This window comes from Rhodnius prolixus, unplaced genomic scaffold (assembly GCF_049639745.1).
Source record: "Rhodnius prolixus isolate KJV_2025 unplaced genomic scaffold, Rpr scaffold_16, whole genome shotgun sequence".
Taxonomy (NCBI): Eukaryota; Metazoa; Arthropoda; class Insecta; order Hemiptera; family Reduviidae; genus Rhodnius; species Rhodnius prolixus.
In genome coordinates this window covers 388,931-407,643 of record NW_027411616.1, presented here as the reverse complement: position 1 = coordinate 407,643, position 18,713 = coordinate 388,931, and the positions used below count along the sequence as shown (strand labels likewise).

The window sequence follows — 18,713 nt, the reverse complement described above, 5'->3', positions numbered from 1 at the left end:
GGCACTGACATAAGTATAAGTAGCAGTATCGTAATTCTCCCTTCCCTTGTAACGCCCATAATTTAGCAAATTTCATTAATGGTCCGTTAACAAAAATCCTGCACTGTAATCAACTAAGTTAGCAGAATTATATAGATTTTCGTAATCAGTACAATCGATGGGAATCAAAACTGATATGAAATTAGACTTAATCGATTGAATCGATTCTAAAATAACCACTTATACACCTTTCTTGTTATGTTGGCATGTCTAATTCGTTGAGATGTAGACCGCAGAATTATTTTTAGTTCTCTAAATATTAGTTATTTGTTAATTGTTATTTTGTACTTCAAGCAAAAAATGAAGAGTGTTCATTACCATAACAATCTTTCTTCTTTAAGGTAAGTCAACCTTAATTGTACTTTTATTTTATTTTAACTGAAATTAATTATTTTGTTTTTTTCAATTTAAACAGAGGAAATTGGTGGCTAATGTTAACTGCAATAGTAATTATCTCATTCAGTACTAGATTTTACAATGTTACAGTTCCTGACCATGTATGGTAAGCTTGAATGAATTTTAAATTTTACAATATGGTACGGATATTTAAAATGTTCGTAATTTGTAACTTTTTTTTATGTTCTAAAGATTACCACTCTCTTGGAGTGCACTCTATATGATCTCACTCCCCAAAAGCATTTAACATCCAAAAAGCATAATGTTAGATAGATATCAGCATGCATGACCATTAGTAAGGATATTAGTGGTATTAAGTATTACTAATAAATGATAGTTTTGGTTTTCGACCGTTGTAAATTGAAGATTTTGGAAATATTGAAGTGCTATCAACTAATTCAAACACAAATATTGTTTCATCTCTGTACAAAAGAAATATCACACTAATATAAATACAGATTGAGTAATATAAAAATAATACAAAAAATTTTTACGATTTTTTGAAATTATCTAGACATCAATAAAAATATTTGAAAAAACTTAGGAGTGTATTATATGTATATGGTAATACTGTCACATTGAAATTACAAATAAATTTGTTCGTATTCTTTCTCATAAATAACTTTATGGGTTGCATTTGTACATGTGGAAAACTAATTTTTGGAAATTACTGTTAAAGTCACTAACTTCCAACAATAAAAATTAAAAAGAAGTTTTTTAAAAGTGACCTTGTTTTAATCTCGGCTGACAATGTTGTTGTGTAAAGAAAAGAGTACTCGGATTCAACTAATGTTTTATTGAACCCTTTTCCAAAGTTGTGTAATCACGTTTTGTTTATGATTGCAGTTGGGATGAAACTCACTTTGGCAAGATGGGAAGTTGGTATATAAACAGAACCTTTTTTTTTGATGTGCATCCTCCACTGGGAAAGGTTTGTAAAAATTTAAGTTGCATACATATACACTTCTCTTATTGGCTTGGTTAGTTATCTTATTAAAAATGTGTTGTATAATAATTTATCTAATATTGAACTCACCCCATTGTATTATTTTCTAAAAATGGATTTGCGAGATGCACATCAGCAAATAAACTTGAATGAAAAATAAAAGACCTTGACTACTATAAATACTCATGTGGGTTTATTTAGGTAAGATAGATTATGTTTTGACATTTGGGAGTGTCTGTGAATTAAATAAAAAACAATTACTGGTAATGACCAAGCTGTCGATGCGCCGGGGAAAAAAAATACTTTTCGATATTATCTCGTTTAGGTGCAACCATAAACACTTTTTTGCCAAAAGGAAGTTAAGTTCTTGGAATCTTTTGAAAGTATGTATACAAAACAATTAATCCTTAAAATATATTTATTCCAAAAGAGAAATAACATGAAGAATCAACTTTGTAGCAAAGTCTGGAAAGGAGAATGAAACCGTATTACGCCATTCCTCGCGAATGTTTGCTATTCACTAAGAAGGTTTAAGGTAGGCACGCTTGAACCAAGACAGGGTTTTTGAAAATATATCATCTCAGTTCTGAAAATAATACATAACTAAAACTTATCTTACATTGTTTTGGTGTAATAAACATTTCTAGATTTAGAAAACAACCTCTTGGATTCCCATAGTCATTGAATGCAAAATGTATACCCTTCTTTCTTTTGTATACTAAAATGTATACTAATCTTTCAATATTGCAGATGTTAATTGCATTATCTGGCTATGTTACTGGTTACGATGGAAGTTTCCTATTTGACAAACCGGGCGACAAATACGAAAATGTTAACTACATAGGAATGCGAGTAGTAAGTTATATATTTACATCTTCCTAAGAGTAATTTCGACTTTTTCATTTAGATACATTTGTTTTTATCATCCGAACTTACAACAATATTCGAAAACAAAAAAAAAACTATAGTAAGGACATATTTTGTTTCAGTTCTGCACATTCCTTGGTTCTTGCATTGCACCACTTGCCTTTCTGATAGTGTGGGAATTAACTCATTCTCTCCCCTCGTCGCTTTTGTCATCTATTTTTATTATTTGTGGTAAGTATGTTTACCAAAAATAAAAGTATATAAAATAGTTATACAACAAACAGTGAGTAGAGTGATGCATTTAATGACACCAGAGTTCGCGGGGCCCCTAAAATTCTCCAGTAAAAGAGTGATTTAAACGATGCCATTGTTAGGAGATAATAGTCGCTAAATATTCCTTGGTTCAAAATATTACCTAAGTTAATGTCTCAATTTCTCGCTCTATATTAATCAGATCATTATGAAGTTAGCAATTTTAAAGAAAACAGTTGGGCGTTGATTAAAAAATCGCAGAAAACTGAAAAAAAAGCAATATGTATAGTCTCACTTCTGGCCGACTTATATTCTTACAAGTTGGTCTTTTGGCCATGGATTTGGATCTTATAATTTTATAGCGATACTAAAATTATATAATATGAAATCGCACTTAAGAAAGAAGCTTCTTAAATGAATTTTTCTAGATAAATTTTTTAAATAAAAGTGACTCGTTTTAGGAGCCTTTAAAGAAAATCGTAACAAAAAACTGGAATATCTGTTCAGTTAAATGTTAGATAGTACTTTCGGTTTATAAGTTTTACTAAATCATAGTACGCAAAAATTTGAACTTTTTCGTTTTTATACTTTTGGGTATGTTGACCGATTTTTTAAAACCATGTTGCCGGACACAGGGACTCCAAAACATACAATTTCGAGAGAAATACAAAGTTGAAATACTGTCGCTTACTAATTAAAATAAGTGTGATATATGAAAAAGTGCATACACCGAGAATGGATTTATACTGCAGCTTGTTTAAATACTTATGGAGTGTTCTCAGAAAAATTTCCAGACGTTAGTATCAATTTTTCTTCAGTACGGTAATTTATCCACGTCTTGTTTTGAGGTCTTGGAAGTTTTGCGCTGGATCCCAGGCCAATTTTAGTTAAATAATATTTGTCACGTATGGTATGAAAGAAAGGGCTACCTTTATTTTTTCTTACTTGCAGTTAAAATTTTACTTTTACTCGCTGATTTTGTTTAAAAATAGACAAATTATTTTATGGTTACGAAAAAAATTTAAAGGTTAATATTACTAAAAAAGAAATGTTAAACAATTTTTTTCATTCCGTTTCTTTTTAGATGTTGGTATATTGACACTTTCGCAGTACATTCTTTTGGATCCAATTCTACTTTTCTTTATCATGTTCTCAACATTTGGAATGTTTAAGTTTTACAATAACAAAAACTGGTAAGGTGCTACTCTTTCATATTTAGTTTAGTAACCAATAATTCATATAGAGTTACTGCCTGAATTCTTTATCAGTACATCAGTAATTATAGATTTTATTACGAACAAAAAATAATAATAACAAAAACAATCGAGTTTGAAATCTTAATTTTTTTTTCTTTTATTTTGTTGCAATTTTTTTAATCATTCATTGTATTATAAGGAATTAGAATAAGAAAAAAATATACAGGGTGTCCGGGCTAAGTTGTCCACCCCCTTTTACTCGGTAATTATTGATAATAGAAAAAAAGTTCAAATCGTAACTCCCTTTATTTTTTGAGTAGTATCTTAATGATATTATAAAATACGAAATTCTGCTGCTGATATGCAGGTTAGAGATACAAACTTTTTTTTCAAATGGGAAGCACTATTTTTTATTATGAATTCTAAAAGTACTTTTTTTTTGTGAAAAAAACTGTTTTTGAAAAATTAAAATTGCTTTTGTAGTTCCCAAGTTATGCATTCTTGAAGAAAAAAAAATTATTTTTACCGCTGCCTGCAAGCATTTTATTTTATAAATACAAAAAAAAAATAATATTCATCGGTCAATATTTTTCTGTATCACGCACTTTGCCACTTATGGGCATTTCAAATAAACTTCGTCAATGAAATAAACTTTTTGGAAAATTGGCACTCTATAGGACGCTAAATTCGGATAAAAATGTTCCATATTTACAACTTATTTTGATTGGATAGAGCTCAAATTTTGGAGCCCAAGGATAAAACGGTATGTAATTTAAATATAATGATTCTGATTATGCTTCTGTAATAAGCTCCACGTTATCAAATATTTTATTATTAACGAAATCGAATATCTCAAAATCAAGTTCAGGTACACAACATAATTTTGTCCCTTTTGGTATCATGTTTTTGTTTTCAAATTGAAATTATTTGCAGTTTAAATTTCTTTAATTATAAATTAATTAAACCTGTCTCTAACTAAACTATGTAATTTGCATTATGAGAAGTTTAAAATTATATCCCTGATATTTGTCGAGATATTTAAGATCAAAGTTACAATTTTATCTAATTGTTTTCGGTTTTCAATATTAATTTTCCATCAGAAATACACATCAAAACGTCCCAAAGGAGGTCTTCGGTTTGCACAAAATGTTATTTTTATGACACAAAGAAAAATCATAATAATAATTGAAGATTTTAAAAAATGTAGTTTAATGTAATGGTTGTAGGAGAATCAGGATAAATTTGTTTTGTCATCAAATAAAAGCAACCATCACATCATTTTAATGTACCCCGTAAGCAATACTTCTTGCCCTGTGATTACGGTAAGAATATCTTGCCATGGTGGGGCGGGTGTTGGTCTAGTGTTCTAGAGCATGGCTTTGTAAGTGGGAGATCCACAGTTCGAATACCACCTATGCAGTCATTCACAATACTTAATACATCATAATACGTTTTTTAATAAAATGTAGACATACGCCGGAATAGGACAGCTAATTATTAAAGTATTTTACTACAACCAATACGAGATAAAGTAGGGTATATTTAAGATGTTCTGTAAATCGTTCAAATTCCAAACCTCTATATCTCTCTTTATACTGATCCGATTCTAAAGAATTTTTTGGCGAATTAGAGAGAAAAGTTTGCAGTATAAGTGGTATAAATAGAAATGTTTTAGTGCTACAAGTTATTGAGATATAGAAGGTTAAATTTTGGAGGCTTGGCACATCCTTCAAATTTTAAACCTCTATATCTTTTTTCATATTGATTATATTATTCCTATTATTTATTATTATTACCTATTGAATTTGTTTTTTTAAAGAGGGAAGAATATGTGTCATAATTCATTTTAATATTTACAGTGCTTTCACCAGAAGATGGTGGGCGTGGCTGTGTTTCACTGGAACTATGCTTGCCTGTGCGGTGAGTGTCAAATTTGTGGGTTTGTTCGTGGTGATCTTCTGTGGGATTCACACACTGTGGCAGTTGTGGGAATTGATGAGTGACATAAATGTAACCATGGTAAAATTTATTTACATCTATTTCTTTTAATTGTTGGCAAATCTGGATTTAAACATAAAAAGTTAAGTTATATTTTCACTATAAGCACTCTTCAACGTTACTTAAGAGTAAACTAGTACAAATATAATACATATATCATTCTATAACTTCTTACTGTTAAGTCACATACTACATTCAATCTCAACTCTGTGTCCTGATTTACAGATTTTGAGATCTTCTGAATAAGAAATGCTTTTTTCATGTCGTTCCTTATACGGAGAGAAATCGCATTTCTATATTGCACTTTTAACTTTCCTGTACATTTATGAAGAGTACCTTTTCATATCTACCTTCTTAATTAAAACTGTCCCGTAGGACAGTTGTATGAGGGTTGTAGTTTTAAAAAGAGAAAATTGTGTTCCTTAGTTACTATTAGCAAGTAATTTTTGAATCGATCTTGATTTATAACTATAATAATCTGGTTTCTCTTAATGTATCGTATTGATTTAATGTTTTAAACTTAATTAGAAGTTGCTGATTAAAAATAATGTATCGCTATTTTTTAGAAGTGCATGGCAAAACATTTCCTGGCAAGAGTGATAGGACTAATCTTGCTTCCTGTACTGCTGTATGTAACAATCTTCTATATTCATTTAACTATATTAAACAAGAGGTAAGTTCATATATACTTTGTTATAACATGACAATTAACTTTTTTTTAATGTAAGCGCAGATATTAGAATTTAGATTTCTGCATGGTATAATTTTGACCCTAGGTCATGTTAACTGATCGGTTGTAGATGTGGCCCTAATAGTGTTTATTGCCTTGAGCTTAATAGGTTCGATTCCTAGTCTTGACTTGGATTTTATAGAAAAGTGTATTAGCTATTCACTCCGACAACTACTCCTGAACAAACGTTCAGCCTAATCTAAAGTATGTTTTAAAAATACTCCTTACTTTAATCAACGATTTTTTATAATTTGTATTCATTCTAAGTGGGTTAGATCTATAGTTTTATTTCAATTTTTTCTCGAAAAATAATTTTCGAAGCAATTCTAAAGTAGTGTTGTGATGGAGAACAAATTGATTTTAGAGATTTCTTGGATATCTGAATGTCTCCCACCTACATTCTACACTTTGATTTAGTGAACCTATATAATAGAGAAGCTAAACAAGATTTTGTTAAAAGTCCAAATTTTAAGGCAATTTAATAAGTTAGAACTGTCGAAGAAAGTCATAAGTTTTCACTTTTGAGCGTACCTCTTACAAGTTTTTTCGGAACAATGTAGTGTTCCACAATTTACTATTTATATGATAAGAAACATTTAAAGCATTGTTGGTATTCCTATGTTATTAAAAATCAGGTTTTCGGCAGAGTAGCCTTACAGAGTAATTTTTGATACAAAATTTTCCATGATTTTTTTATCGTTAGTATTTATAAATTTCAGTGGGAACGGTGATGGATTTTTTAGTTCAGCTTTCCAGTCTCAACTGGCGAACAATTCTCTTCATAATGCTTCTATGCCTAGAGGTAATCTCAAATTATTTCGTAATTAACCTTAACATAAAGTAATATTATGTAATATTAATAATTCCTCATTTAGAAGTAGCATATGGTGCAGTTGTCACATTCAAGAACGGAAGAACCGGTGGTGGATACCTGCACTCGCACTGGCATTTATATCCTGAAGGAGTTGGAGCCAGACAGCAGCAGGTGTCGTATACATTTATTTAATGATGAATACAAATTTAAAATGATTGTTTTCAAAATAACTAGAATTTTTACAAATGTTGGGTTGCTTTTACACCTTAAGGAAATAAAGCATTTTTTTAATCATATTAAATTTTTTTAGTTTCTTTACGGCTCGTAAGAAGAGATATTGCGAGTTTAAATTGTTGAAGAAAACCTTTAACGGAAAGAATAAATTGATAGAAAAGTTGCCCAATTTTTTTATTTTTTCGAAATTGACGTTTGTAAGTGCATTTTTTTTTTATAATGCATATCAAATAGATTTCGAGAAAAAATTGCCAAAAACCACATTTTCAGAAATTTGTCTTCTTAAATAAGTAATTCTTAGCCCAATTTTGATTTAAATTGGCAGGATAAAAAAGAAACTAGTTCCCCGCTTCAGTTCTACGTGTCATCCTGCTCTTACTCCTTTTTAGAAAAATATTTCAATCAAGCCGTATTCACCGTTTAATTTTTCAACCATCTTAAGGGTAAGTAATGTAATTGCAGTATAATGTAACTTACCACTCTTAAAGGAAGATACTGACATCGAATAATTTAATAATTTCTTTTGCCTCTCTTTTTGGGAAGTAATGTATTCGCAGAGTTGAATTTCTTTTATAACACTTTTAACTGACTAGTTACCCAGTTAAAGGTGAAGAAGTATCAAAGGATATTAACATTTCTGACATTACATGGAAAGTTCATAACCTTTTTTCTTATTTTAAAGTAAGTTGCCCTTCTTCCTCAGGTCATTTTTTGTGTGCCATCATTACATTTTAACACTACATGTGTTGTAAAATATAAGGATCCCAGATCAGACTTACTGTTTGTGAGTCATGATCTGGCTCAAATAAAGTTATTGCTTAAAAGCAACTTAGTTAAAACTTCTTATTAGATACAAGCTAGAATCGTCCTATAAGAACTACTGGCTAGCATTGATGCCTGTAACAATAACACTTCTGTGGGTCCTCGTTTAATATTTATCATTTAAATCCTTATGTGGTTTTCATTATTTTTTGAACCTATTATACACTATTTGAGAGAAGGACATCATTCTTGAGAAATGGTGCCTTTAAATTAGTGTCATTAACTAAAAAAGGAGACCCATCACTCCTTGACAATTAACAGGGGATAGCTCTGGTTAATTATATTACGAAGATTTTTACTAAAATGTGTACTTGACTTACTTACTGGACGGAATAATGGCAAATATGAAAATAATAAATCTCGGCCTATATTGATTGCCTTCTCATAGTTACGTACTAAGTTACTTTTCTTATAAATAGTCACAAATTAAAAGGCTCCACAATGAATATTTCTGATGATTTTCCGCGAAATGTAATTGAAATAAGAAAACAAGTATTACCTAACTTTCTGGAGGCTCGAAAATAAGGAAAATTTGCCATACTTAGGTATGACAAACTGATTATAAAGGCTAAAAGCTCTTCTAATTTATACAATCAAACCCAAAGATCATTGTTTAATGTGTAATCAGAATGAACCGGAAACATTAATTCACCTTTTGCTGCCCAGTCTATGAAAGTTTCAGAATCCCACTCCACATAAATAAATATAACAATCCTAAAGAAGAATTTTGCAAATTGATTAATAAATTTGAAGAAAAAATATGTATGCAATTTTTAATTATTTAAAAAAAGTGTTAAAATTAAGATCTTATAGATTACAAGGTTTATAAAGTAAACATGAACATGGAACTCCTTTGTAACAGGTACATTGTATCTTTATACAAATAAAGTTTGAATTTGATTTGATTTGATGAAAGCTCTTCTACTGAGGTAGATAATTCTATAAAACTTAAAAAAAAAATTTTTGTTTCACCTACAATTAATGCTGCCTCTGGGGAGAAAGGAAACAAAGTGCAGCGTTTTAAAAGAACCAAACCTCATTTGTACTAAGTACTCTCAAAGACAGATCTTTATCACATTAATCCTATACAGTCAGCCAACTTGGAAGATAAACTTGAGGGAGCTGCCTCTGTGTAATTGGCAGTCCTACAAGATAAATAGCAACCAATATCAACTGAGACTTGAGATAGCCTAAAATATCAGAGGATTGGGGAACAAAAAAAAATTTTCTGTATACATGAGGAGTTTTAATATTTTTCCACTATTCGAAACTTTCGTTTGCAGTGAACTCCTGTTCACTGTAAATTCCTAACTGAACCATGAATTTCAGCTTTATTAAGTAAGGTGGGTTTTTAAAGCAAAGGCAGATGTTATGCCGCGCAAATATAAATATTTTAAGAATTCCGATACAAAATGTATGTTGTGTAACCGAGAGCATTTATTATTGGTCTGTCTAGTATTCAGTAGTTTACGTTCTAAGAGGCTCGGCTTCCCTTCATTTTATAGTATAGATGCTTTAGATTTCCTAAACGGCAAAAATTGGCTACCCTTAGCAAACTTCTTTAATTCAGCCCTCAGATTAAAATTCTTGATCTAAGGCATCTCCTAAGATCTGGTATAAGGGTCATGCCAGTATTGGCGGCAATGAAGTGGTGGATGCCTTAGCGAAAGATGCTATTACCTCGGGAATAGCCTACTCAGAGCCATATTTAGCAGGCGATCTCAAAAATCTAGTCCGGCGAAGTAACTATGCGCTGTGGCAGGAGGAATACGACAAAAGCAAAACTGCTAAAGCGAAATTTTACTCCGCCATACAGCCCTCTATTCCAGTTAAACCCTGGTATGGCACGCTAAGTGAAAATAGAACATTCTATACAGCTATAGTCCGTTTAAGATTGAACCATAACGGAACTCCAAGTCATCTGTTCCGCATTGGGGTTCTCCCTGACAGGCGGTGCACATGTGGAGTACCAGACGCTGATTCAAACCACCTAATTTTGGCATGCTCCCAAAGGAGTAAAGTTCGGGACTCACTTTGGGAAGCAATATGGGACAATAAGTTAGAACTACCAACTAATTTGCAACAAATACTGATGAAGGCTAATCTGGTAACACTCAAGGCATTAGTAAAACATAGCAACAGTAATCAAATTCCAATATAAGTAAGTAGTTATATACCCCTACATCATATTTCATGGCTAATCTGCCCGCTCAGAAGGCCAAAAAAAAAATCTGGTATGCATTTCCTCATATCCTCTCTTCATTTTCTTAAGTAATAATAATAATAAAGTGGTGATAATTGTAATAATAATAATAATAATGGCAAGGGAAGGGATTAGCTATAAGGTTAGCATACTGGACTCTCACGCGGAGGTCCCGGGTTCGAATCCAGCTGCTGACCCTTAGATTTTCTCTTCCTAGGAGCTTCTTACAGCTCACTGTCCGGTGATGGACAGTGTTGTCTGTAACGAGAGAACACTGTCCGGAGGCCGGCAGTGCACTGAAAAAAAGCTCCGGGCGCCAATAACCTTAGATGTTGACGCGCCTTAAATCATAAAAAAAAAAAATAATAATAATAATAATAGTGGCCTTCACCAATCTCTATAATGCGCGCTAAATTCAGACATGTACGAGTAAACTCGTCGATCCGATCTGCTAGCTTCAAGACGAACTTTTTTTGCGGCTAAAAAGCTCAGATAATATATTTACTGTGTTAAACAAATCTTCGCACTTTTGTCCGCTTGCAGTAAAAGAATATAAAATTAACATATCACTAAAAGCCAGATTGTCTTATTGTCGTAGGTCACCACATATACACATAAAGACGACAATAATAAATGGCTGATTAAATCTTATCAGACTTTCGAGGAAGAGAATGCTGCATTGAAAAATGAAATCGTGCTGTTAAAGCATGGAAATTTAGTCAGGTTAGAACATGTACCTACTCGCAGAAACCTGCACTCACACAGGGAAATAGCTCCCATAACGAAAAAACATTACCAGGTCACTGGATACGGAGAGGTAATTAATCATTTATTTATGGAGTAGTAAATAAAACAGCGTTTAAAAACGCTATGCCTTATAGAATGGAACCGGAGATCCTAACGATATTTGGAAAGTGCATATAGTGGGTGGTTCACATGGTGACGTTGTTAAAACTGTTACTTCTCAGATCAAGTTAATCCATTACCTACAACATTGTTTGCTCACTACTACTGGCAAGCAGTTACCTACGTGGTAAGATATCGTTTCAATATTTTCATTTGTTAATTTGAAAAAGCTTGTATAAAACCAAGCTTCAATTCTCTCAGGGCGTTTGAACAACAAGAAGTTACTTGTAATCCGAATATAAGGGACAGTTATGGATACTGGAATATAGAAGAAAATTACTATCCTAAATGTGAGCTTATTCTTTTTAGCTAGAATTAAAGTCTGGTGAAAAATACTCACACAAGTTTTTCTTATTGCAATTATTCTCGAGGATGGATCTAACTCTTTTAAATTTCTGCACTAAGTACAACTTTAAAGTTCAGTGAAGTCATTTTCTAGATCCTGATTTCTGCGGAGATAATATAGTTAAAAAAAAAAAAAAAACTTCAAAAAGTTGTCATTTATGACTGTTTAAAGATTTAATTAACCGAAAGTTGTGTGATTGTTTCTCTACACAATTTTATATGTAAGGATTCACATTTCTCATACTTGGATGAGCACTATTAATTATTTATTAGCAATAATTGATTATATTTATTATGTTATAGTTGTGTTCCAGTATTGTATTATTCGAAACGTTATTGCTTTTTTACTTTCTCTTCCTACTGGTTTTGACTTTATTTCAGTACCAAACGTAAGTTTTGACGTGTATGCATCAAGTTTTGTTGAAAGATTGATTGAGTCGCATGCTGTAATGTTGCAAGGCAATGCTGGTCTGAAGCCCAAGGATGGTGAAGTGACTTCTAGACCCTGGCAGTGGCCAATCAATTATAGGGTACAAATACGTAGAGAACTAAATTTATGAACTATGTATTCATTTCAGTTATTCTGAATTTATAATGAGTCGATTTTAAACTGGGATATTTTGTCAAGTATTTTATCTTTTATTTTAGGGGCAGTTTTTTTCTGGAAACAGCTATAGGATATATCTTTTAGGCAATCCAATTATCTGGTGGGTGAATCTAGTGATTTTAGCTGTGTTTATTTTGCTATTCACAGTGGACTCCTTGGCCAAACAACGAGGAAAAAAGATTCATTTACAAATTTCAGGTTATTATATCTTTCTAATTCAAATTTAATTAATTTATGTCAGCCATAAAGACTTTTATGAATAATTACTTAATTTTTTACTCATACTTACAAAGGTGATGAATGTAACTAATTAAGAATGAAATAAACTTTCGACTGCCAACAGTAACATCTTCAAGCATTATTAAACTACTCGTATGTTTATTGAAGTTGTACGTCTCTGTAACTAATGCCCACTTTGTCTCCTTCGCAAAGCACGCTGAATTATCAGAAGAAAATTACTTACCGGCTTCTTTATCAAGTTTTGTTGATTTTTCAGATCGGAATGTCATTCGTGACTAGCCTTTAACTGAAGGGCCACTTTTTGCTGTACTAACAATCAGTAACATTTGAGTCCTAGCCAATCTTGGAAATTTTGCACCTTGTCTCACGGATGCAGTTACTGAATCTTGTTGAAACACCGTATGAGTGCTTGATAAAAGATTTTAGTATTGAGGTTCTTCAATACTAAAATATTCTGTAGATAATTTGCCGCGCAAATATCAACTCATCAAACCGTAAGAGAACTTGTGTTTTCTTCTCTCAAATGTACCAATCACCACTTTCTTTCTACCCTAGAGGTGTGCGCACTTACCCTATAATTTTGGCGGCTAAATTAGTTCTCTTTAGTGAAAATATTTTCTGCCGTAAACAAAATTTGAAACCTTTCGCGTAACATTTCTACAGAACTTCAGATCTGTACTGGTCTAAATTGCTTTAGAGACTTGTGATTCTCCTATAAACCCAACACGCTTTTAAAAAAAACTGTAATGGTCAGTTTTGTGAGAACCCTAAAACAGTGTTCCTTTTTATCGTCTGTTGTTCTTCTTAATGACACGAAAGAAACGCTTTGTCGAACTCCCAGTAATGAAATGTTTTAGAACTTAGTGCTCATCATGTGAGAAGAACTATTACAGCAATACCATCGCCTTTAATCTAGCAACTCTAGTAGCAACTGTTAAGTTTTTAAATAAACAATTAATAATAATAATAATTTAGCATTAAAAGTAATACATAATTTTAAAAAATACAAATAAAAATAAAATGAAATAATCAAATCAAAAGCAAACATCGCAAATAAATGGACCATAATTAGGTGTTCTAAAGTTTCACAATTATTTAAGTTTGCAGATAGACAAGTAAGCAAAACAGTTCATACTGACTGACAGTCAAACCTTTGTTATCCTTGTGATTAAACTTTGTATCAGTTTTTTATGGCAGCATTAGATATTATTTTGTAGTGAAACTTTAATTTGATTGTTACATTTTTACAGGTGAAGATAATTTTATTGGTGCAGTTGTTTGGTTGTTCATTGGTTGGAGTCTGCATTACCTGCCTTTCTGGGTGATGGGTCGAGTCCTCTACTTCCATCATTACTTCCCAGCTCTACTTTTCAATTCTATGCTTTCAGGCAAGTTTCTTGTAACATTCGACATTAGCTTTGAAGGTGTGTTATTATTAATCAAAAAAAGTGCTACGTTTTCAAATTTAAAAAGTTGTTAGCGCATTGCCTGATTCTTTTTAATACTACTAAGTTATAGTTTAATAATTTCTCATTAATGCTCTTAAGGAAGAGGGGATGATAGCGAAATTAACTTTTCATCAGAAATGATATTGCAATTGTAATTATCAGTAACCGTATAATACTAATAAGAATCAAATTTGTAGAAAGTAATTCTAAATTTTTAAGAAACTCGCTTGACCAGAAGTGCAACTTTGTTTATACTTATCTCCTTAACAAAAACTTACAGTTTAAAAAGTTAAGTATAAGGGTTGATTAAACGCCAAAAGGTACACAAATCAGCTAGTACCCAACATTTCATTCAAGCTTAGTTGATATAATTTAAGTAATTTTGCTGCATTAACTTTTCCTTCACATTTTTTAGAATTTATTAGATGTCACAGACCCTTATGCTGGCCAGTTCGTTCATAATATTATTTGGTTATAATTATGATAAAATGTATATTATATCTTCGTTTTTAAATAGGTACTTTATTTTAACTCTATTCCAAATTATTCTTCTGATTTATCTTTAATATGCCCTTTATTCTGAAGTTGTCACATCTTATACATGCATGTTAAAGTAGAAAAAGACAAAATTAGAGTCGGCTACTGTTTAAATTTGAATCACGGAGGATTTAAAACAATATTTCAGACTTGAATTCGTCTTACCGAAATATTCGTGAGCACAAATAACACACAGTTAATAACAAGTAGATTATTCAACAACAATTATTCATTTCTCAATTGTAATTTAATTTTACTTATAGTAAAATACTGGAATAATTAGCTGTCCTAAAAATATGCAATACTTATTTATTTTATATTACATAACATATATATAACATTGTGAGAAGAACACCTAGATTGAGAGTGTGATTGAAGAAAACTATATTATTTGCTATAAAGCCAGATAATTTATTACCTATTATTATAAACGTTTCACTCCTACATAAAATAACAATTACTTTAATCGAAGAATGAACTTAAACAGACGATTTTTATTAAAAATAAAATAATCGAAATCATTGATGTATGTTGGTGTAAGCATTTTTTTAAAAAAGTTTTTAAATTTTGTAGCCTCGTAATTTTTTTTATTTTTTATAACGTTTTCTTTTTAACCTGTAATTAATAGTTTGATTATTATAGATTAATAGATATTAATGTCAATCTACAGTGCTACTTGAACAAATATTTTGTAGATGAAAATGGCCAGCATAAGGCTGTGACATCTAATAAATTCTAAAAAATGTGAAGGAAAAGTTAATGCAGCAAAATTACTTAAATTATATCAACTAAGCTTGAATGAAATGTTGGGTACTAGCTGATTTGTGTACCTTTTGGCGTTTAATCAACCCTTATACTTAACTTTTTAAACTGTAAGTTTTTGTTAAGGAGATTTTTGTACCTTTTGGATAGATTTTCATTTTTGTCTATTTTGCTAAGTTACATATCTGCTTTACTGTTTTTTTAAAATTTGGAATAAGCAATTCTATCATTATAACCTGATAAGGTGTTAATTAGGAACCGTAACTACCACTGGAGAGATCTTTTTAAAGAATGATTATAGTTGCGGTCCCCAAACCATCCTCAATAACAATTTTTTTGAGAAAGCCTTTTTATATAAAATAGGAAGGTATTTGTACGTAAAAAGCAAATTTAAACTGCGATTTCAGACCTTCCTTTTAAGAGGAGTAAGAAAAATAAACTACGATTGCAGTACTTCTCCCTAAAAGGCAAAGAGGCAAAGATTTTGAATCGAACGACAATTCATTAATGTAAATAGGTTCACCCATTGATAATTTTAACGATTGCAGTACTTCCTCTTAGTAGGTGTAAGAGCATGATGGCACTTCACAGCCATATAGAGGAGCTTTAATCACTTCTTCGTGCTAAATTTTATCAAAATCGGACTAAGCGTTATAGAAATATTGGTAATAATAGTTTTAGAAACGGCCTTACTTTGGTGGGGCAAACTCCCCTCCATATGAGGCATAGCGACGAGACTTTTAAAGTGCAAATCTGTACAAAATTTCGATTCGAATGACACTTCATTCATGAAAATCAGTTCACGTGTCGATAATTTGAAACGATTGCTATACTTCCCCTTAACTAGTGTAAGAGCAGATCGTCGCTTTAATGTTACATAGGGGAGCCCTAACCCCATCATCCTACCAAATTTTATCAAAATCGGGCTAAGATTTACAGAGTAATTAGTAATAATAATTTTGAAGGGGGCCTTACATAAAGGGGGCTAACTCCTCTCCCATTCGGTGTACATCGTCGAGACCCCCAAAAGGCACATCTACATAACATTCCGAATCGAATGACACCTCATTCATGAAAATCGGTTCACGCGTTTAGGCGCTACGTTGTTTACAAAAAAGGTAACAACAACAACAAGAAGAAGAAGAAGAAGAAGAAGAAGAAGAACAACAACAACAACAACAATTTCTGAAAATGCCGTTTTTGCTCATTTTCGGCAACTTTTTTCTCGAAATCTATTAGGTCTGGGTGGTTGCAAAAAAATTACAGTTATAAAGGAGGGTTTGCCCTTTATTTTAAAGAAAATTTGGGAATTTTATCTTTTATAGAAAAAGAGAAAAAAATTATCAAAGTTGGGTGTTTTTCAACGTTACGCTTTTTCGTGCAGTTTTTGACGATCAACCCTTATACAACTGTCCTACCGGACAGTTTTAATTTGACTTTCTCTTATTTTTTTTCACGGCTAGCCTAGAGTTAGCTATATCATTTGACATTCTGTTCAGTCCTGAAATTTAGTGCAATGTTTTGTATATTTGCCATTCCTTTAGACGTTTTTATCATTAAGTAGTGTCTGGCTATTTGATTCAGTCATCATTATTAAAAACAATTGGTGATTATAAGCATGAGTGAAGGGCAGTTCCTTAGTGCGATAAAAATTATTGAAGCCCAACATTTAGGAAAAAATTGAAGTTTAAAAAATAACCTTAAAAATTATCGGGAGAAAATAATGTGGGTACATTTTTTTTATTTCTCTAAATTTTTGTGAAAATTCATTATTTGACCATAATGATGTAAACTAACAAAATATTGTGTTTTATAGGTATCATCCTAAACTATCTTGTGGAAGTATTTCCGCTAATTATCCTCCGAAATTTGGCGAAAACACTCTACCACTGGTTTTTTGGAGTTATGCTCAGTACAGTTGCTTTCAGGTAAAATAAGAACTATTTTTAAAATTCATAATTTCTTAAAAATTATTTAATTAAATTATTCGTATTTTAAATTTAAATTAACTCTAACCTTGACTTTTTTGTTTTAGTTTTTACAAGTTTTCACCGCTTGCGTATGGTATGTCAGGTCCTTATGCAAATGAACCTAATTCAACAATGTACGGACTAAAATGGATGGATTCTTGGGAATTTTGATTAATTTTTATGGTATGTCATGCCCTTATGCAAATGAAGCAAATTCAACAATGTACGGACTGAAATAGATGGATCCTTGGAAATTTTTATTAATTTTATTTTCACCATCTGTTTCGTCAACTTATGTATTTTAAGTCTCACAAGTCTAGCTGAAGTGTTACTGATCTCGTTAATAGAGGGATTGGGAGTTTTTTACTTGCTCTTTTCTTACGGGAAAAAAACCTTTGATGTTGAGTATTCTAGTAATAGACATTTTGAGGAAGAAATATTTTTAAGGTCAGGATATAAGTGTGTTTTTTGTGTGAGAGTGGAAGAAAGAAAATAGAATATCTCGCAATACTTTTTGCATTTTTATATTTTTATTAAGATTTTACTGCCTGAATGTTTTAAATATTGAAGCGAAATAGGGTTGGTTTAGTTGTCATAGACAGTTTATGTTGATTTGTGTCTATCAGCTCTTTATTATTTAAAATAAAGTGTAGTTTTGTATTGAATTTCAATTTGTCTTTATCCCCTGTAAATAATGTACTCGAGAAGATTTTCGACTTTTCTCTGGAAATACACCGGTTGAGGTCTTCGGAATCTGTAAATGTTTTTTAAATATGCGGTGAGGGGGACAAAATCCGTTCTCTATCTGTTCGTAGTTCTCTCCGCACAATGCATCGAGGAGCATGCAGAGACTGTATGAAGACGTCGCAATGTCGGGATGAGGTAATCCTTAATCTCACACCTTTGTATTTGCTTGAGTTTTACAAAGGGAGCTAACTTCGCTACGGCTAAAGAAGATGTTTGGGAGAAGGGAAGGGAGCACTAGAGAACAAGATATCCCAAACTATTGCTCTCCGTCTTTCCAATACTTCCCCCAGCCTGTACCAAAATGACGCGACCCGTGCCGGAAAATTTTCTCTACCTAGAAGGGAAGATTTCGCAGCAAAGTTACATCAAGCTTCGTTTCCGAAGGTGAGGTTCCTCATTATCAAACTTCTCAAACTGTTCATCGCAGAATTGTGTCTGCGGTGCGGAACTATGCATAAGCAGGATAGTTAATGAAAATTTGACTATCTGTCTACAAATTATGTGTCAGCATTTGAAGGCAAAAAAGGTAGTCATTTTAGAGGTTCTTGGAAGTTCCAAGGCGTTTCTATGTGTATTTAAATATATTTTTTGTGTTCTTTAGACTATTTATTCCATCAGTATATGTTGAGGAAGGTGAAGAAAACTCATTTTACT

At 31.7% G+C, this 18,713-nt stretch overlaps 1 protein-coding gene across 1 annotated transcript; it reads left to right on the top strand.

The window, feature by feature from the left end:
- The first annotated feature begins 220 nt into the window (after positions 1-220).
- Positions 221-17,977, top strand: tw (Protein O-mannosyl-transferase 2). Its single transcript, XM_074134485.1, has 18 exons — positions 221-380; positions 455-541; positions 1,282-1,366; positions 2,132-2,236; positions 2,371-2,479; positions 3,585-3,693; positions 5,556-5,715; positions 6,261-6,367; positions 7,144-7,226; positions 7,300-7,409; positions 11,096-11,314; positions 11,379-11,530; positions 11,605-11,693; positions 12,130-12,278; positions 12,397-12,553; positions 13,846-13,983; positions 17,159-17,270; positions 17,378-17,977. Exons 1-18 carry the CDS (start codon positions 340-342, stop codon positions 17,481-17,483), a joined length of 2,118 nt encoding a protein of 705 aa, XP_073990586.1. The 5' UTR covers positions 221-339; the 3' UTR covers positions 17,484-17,977.
- Positions 17,978-18,713: the final 736 nt, after the last annotated feature.

Bases quoted from the DNA above. Each gene is read 5' to 3' on its own strand.
- tw (XM_074134485.1), top strand. From the start codon at position 340: ATGAAGAGTGTTCATTACCATAACAATCTTTCTTCTTTAAG. The intron at 5,716-6,260 runs GTAAAATTTATT...GCTATTTTTTAG, and splicing joins GTGACATAAATGTAACCATG to AAGTGCATGGCAAAACATTT. The intron at 6,368-7,143 runs GTAAGTTCATAT...TATAAATTTCAG, and splicing joins TTAACTATATTAAACAAGAG to TGGGAACGGTGATGGATTTT.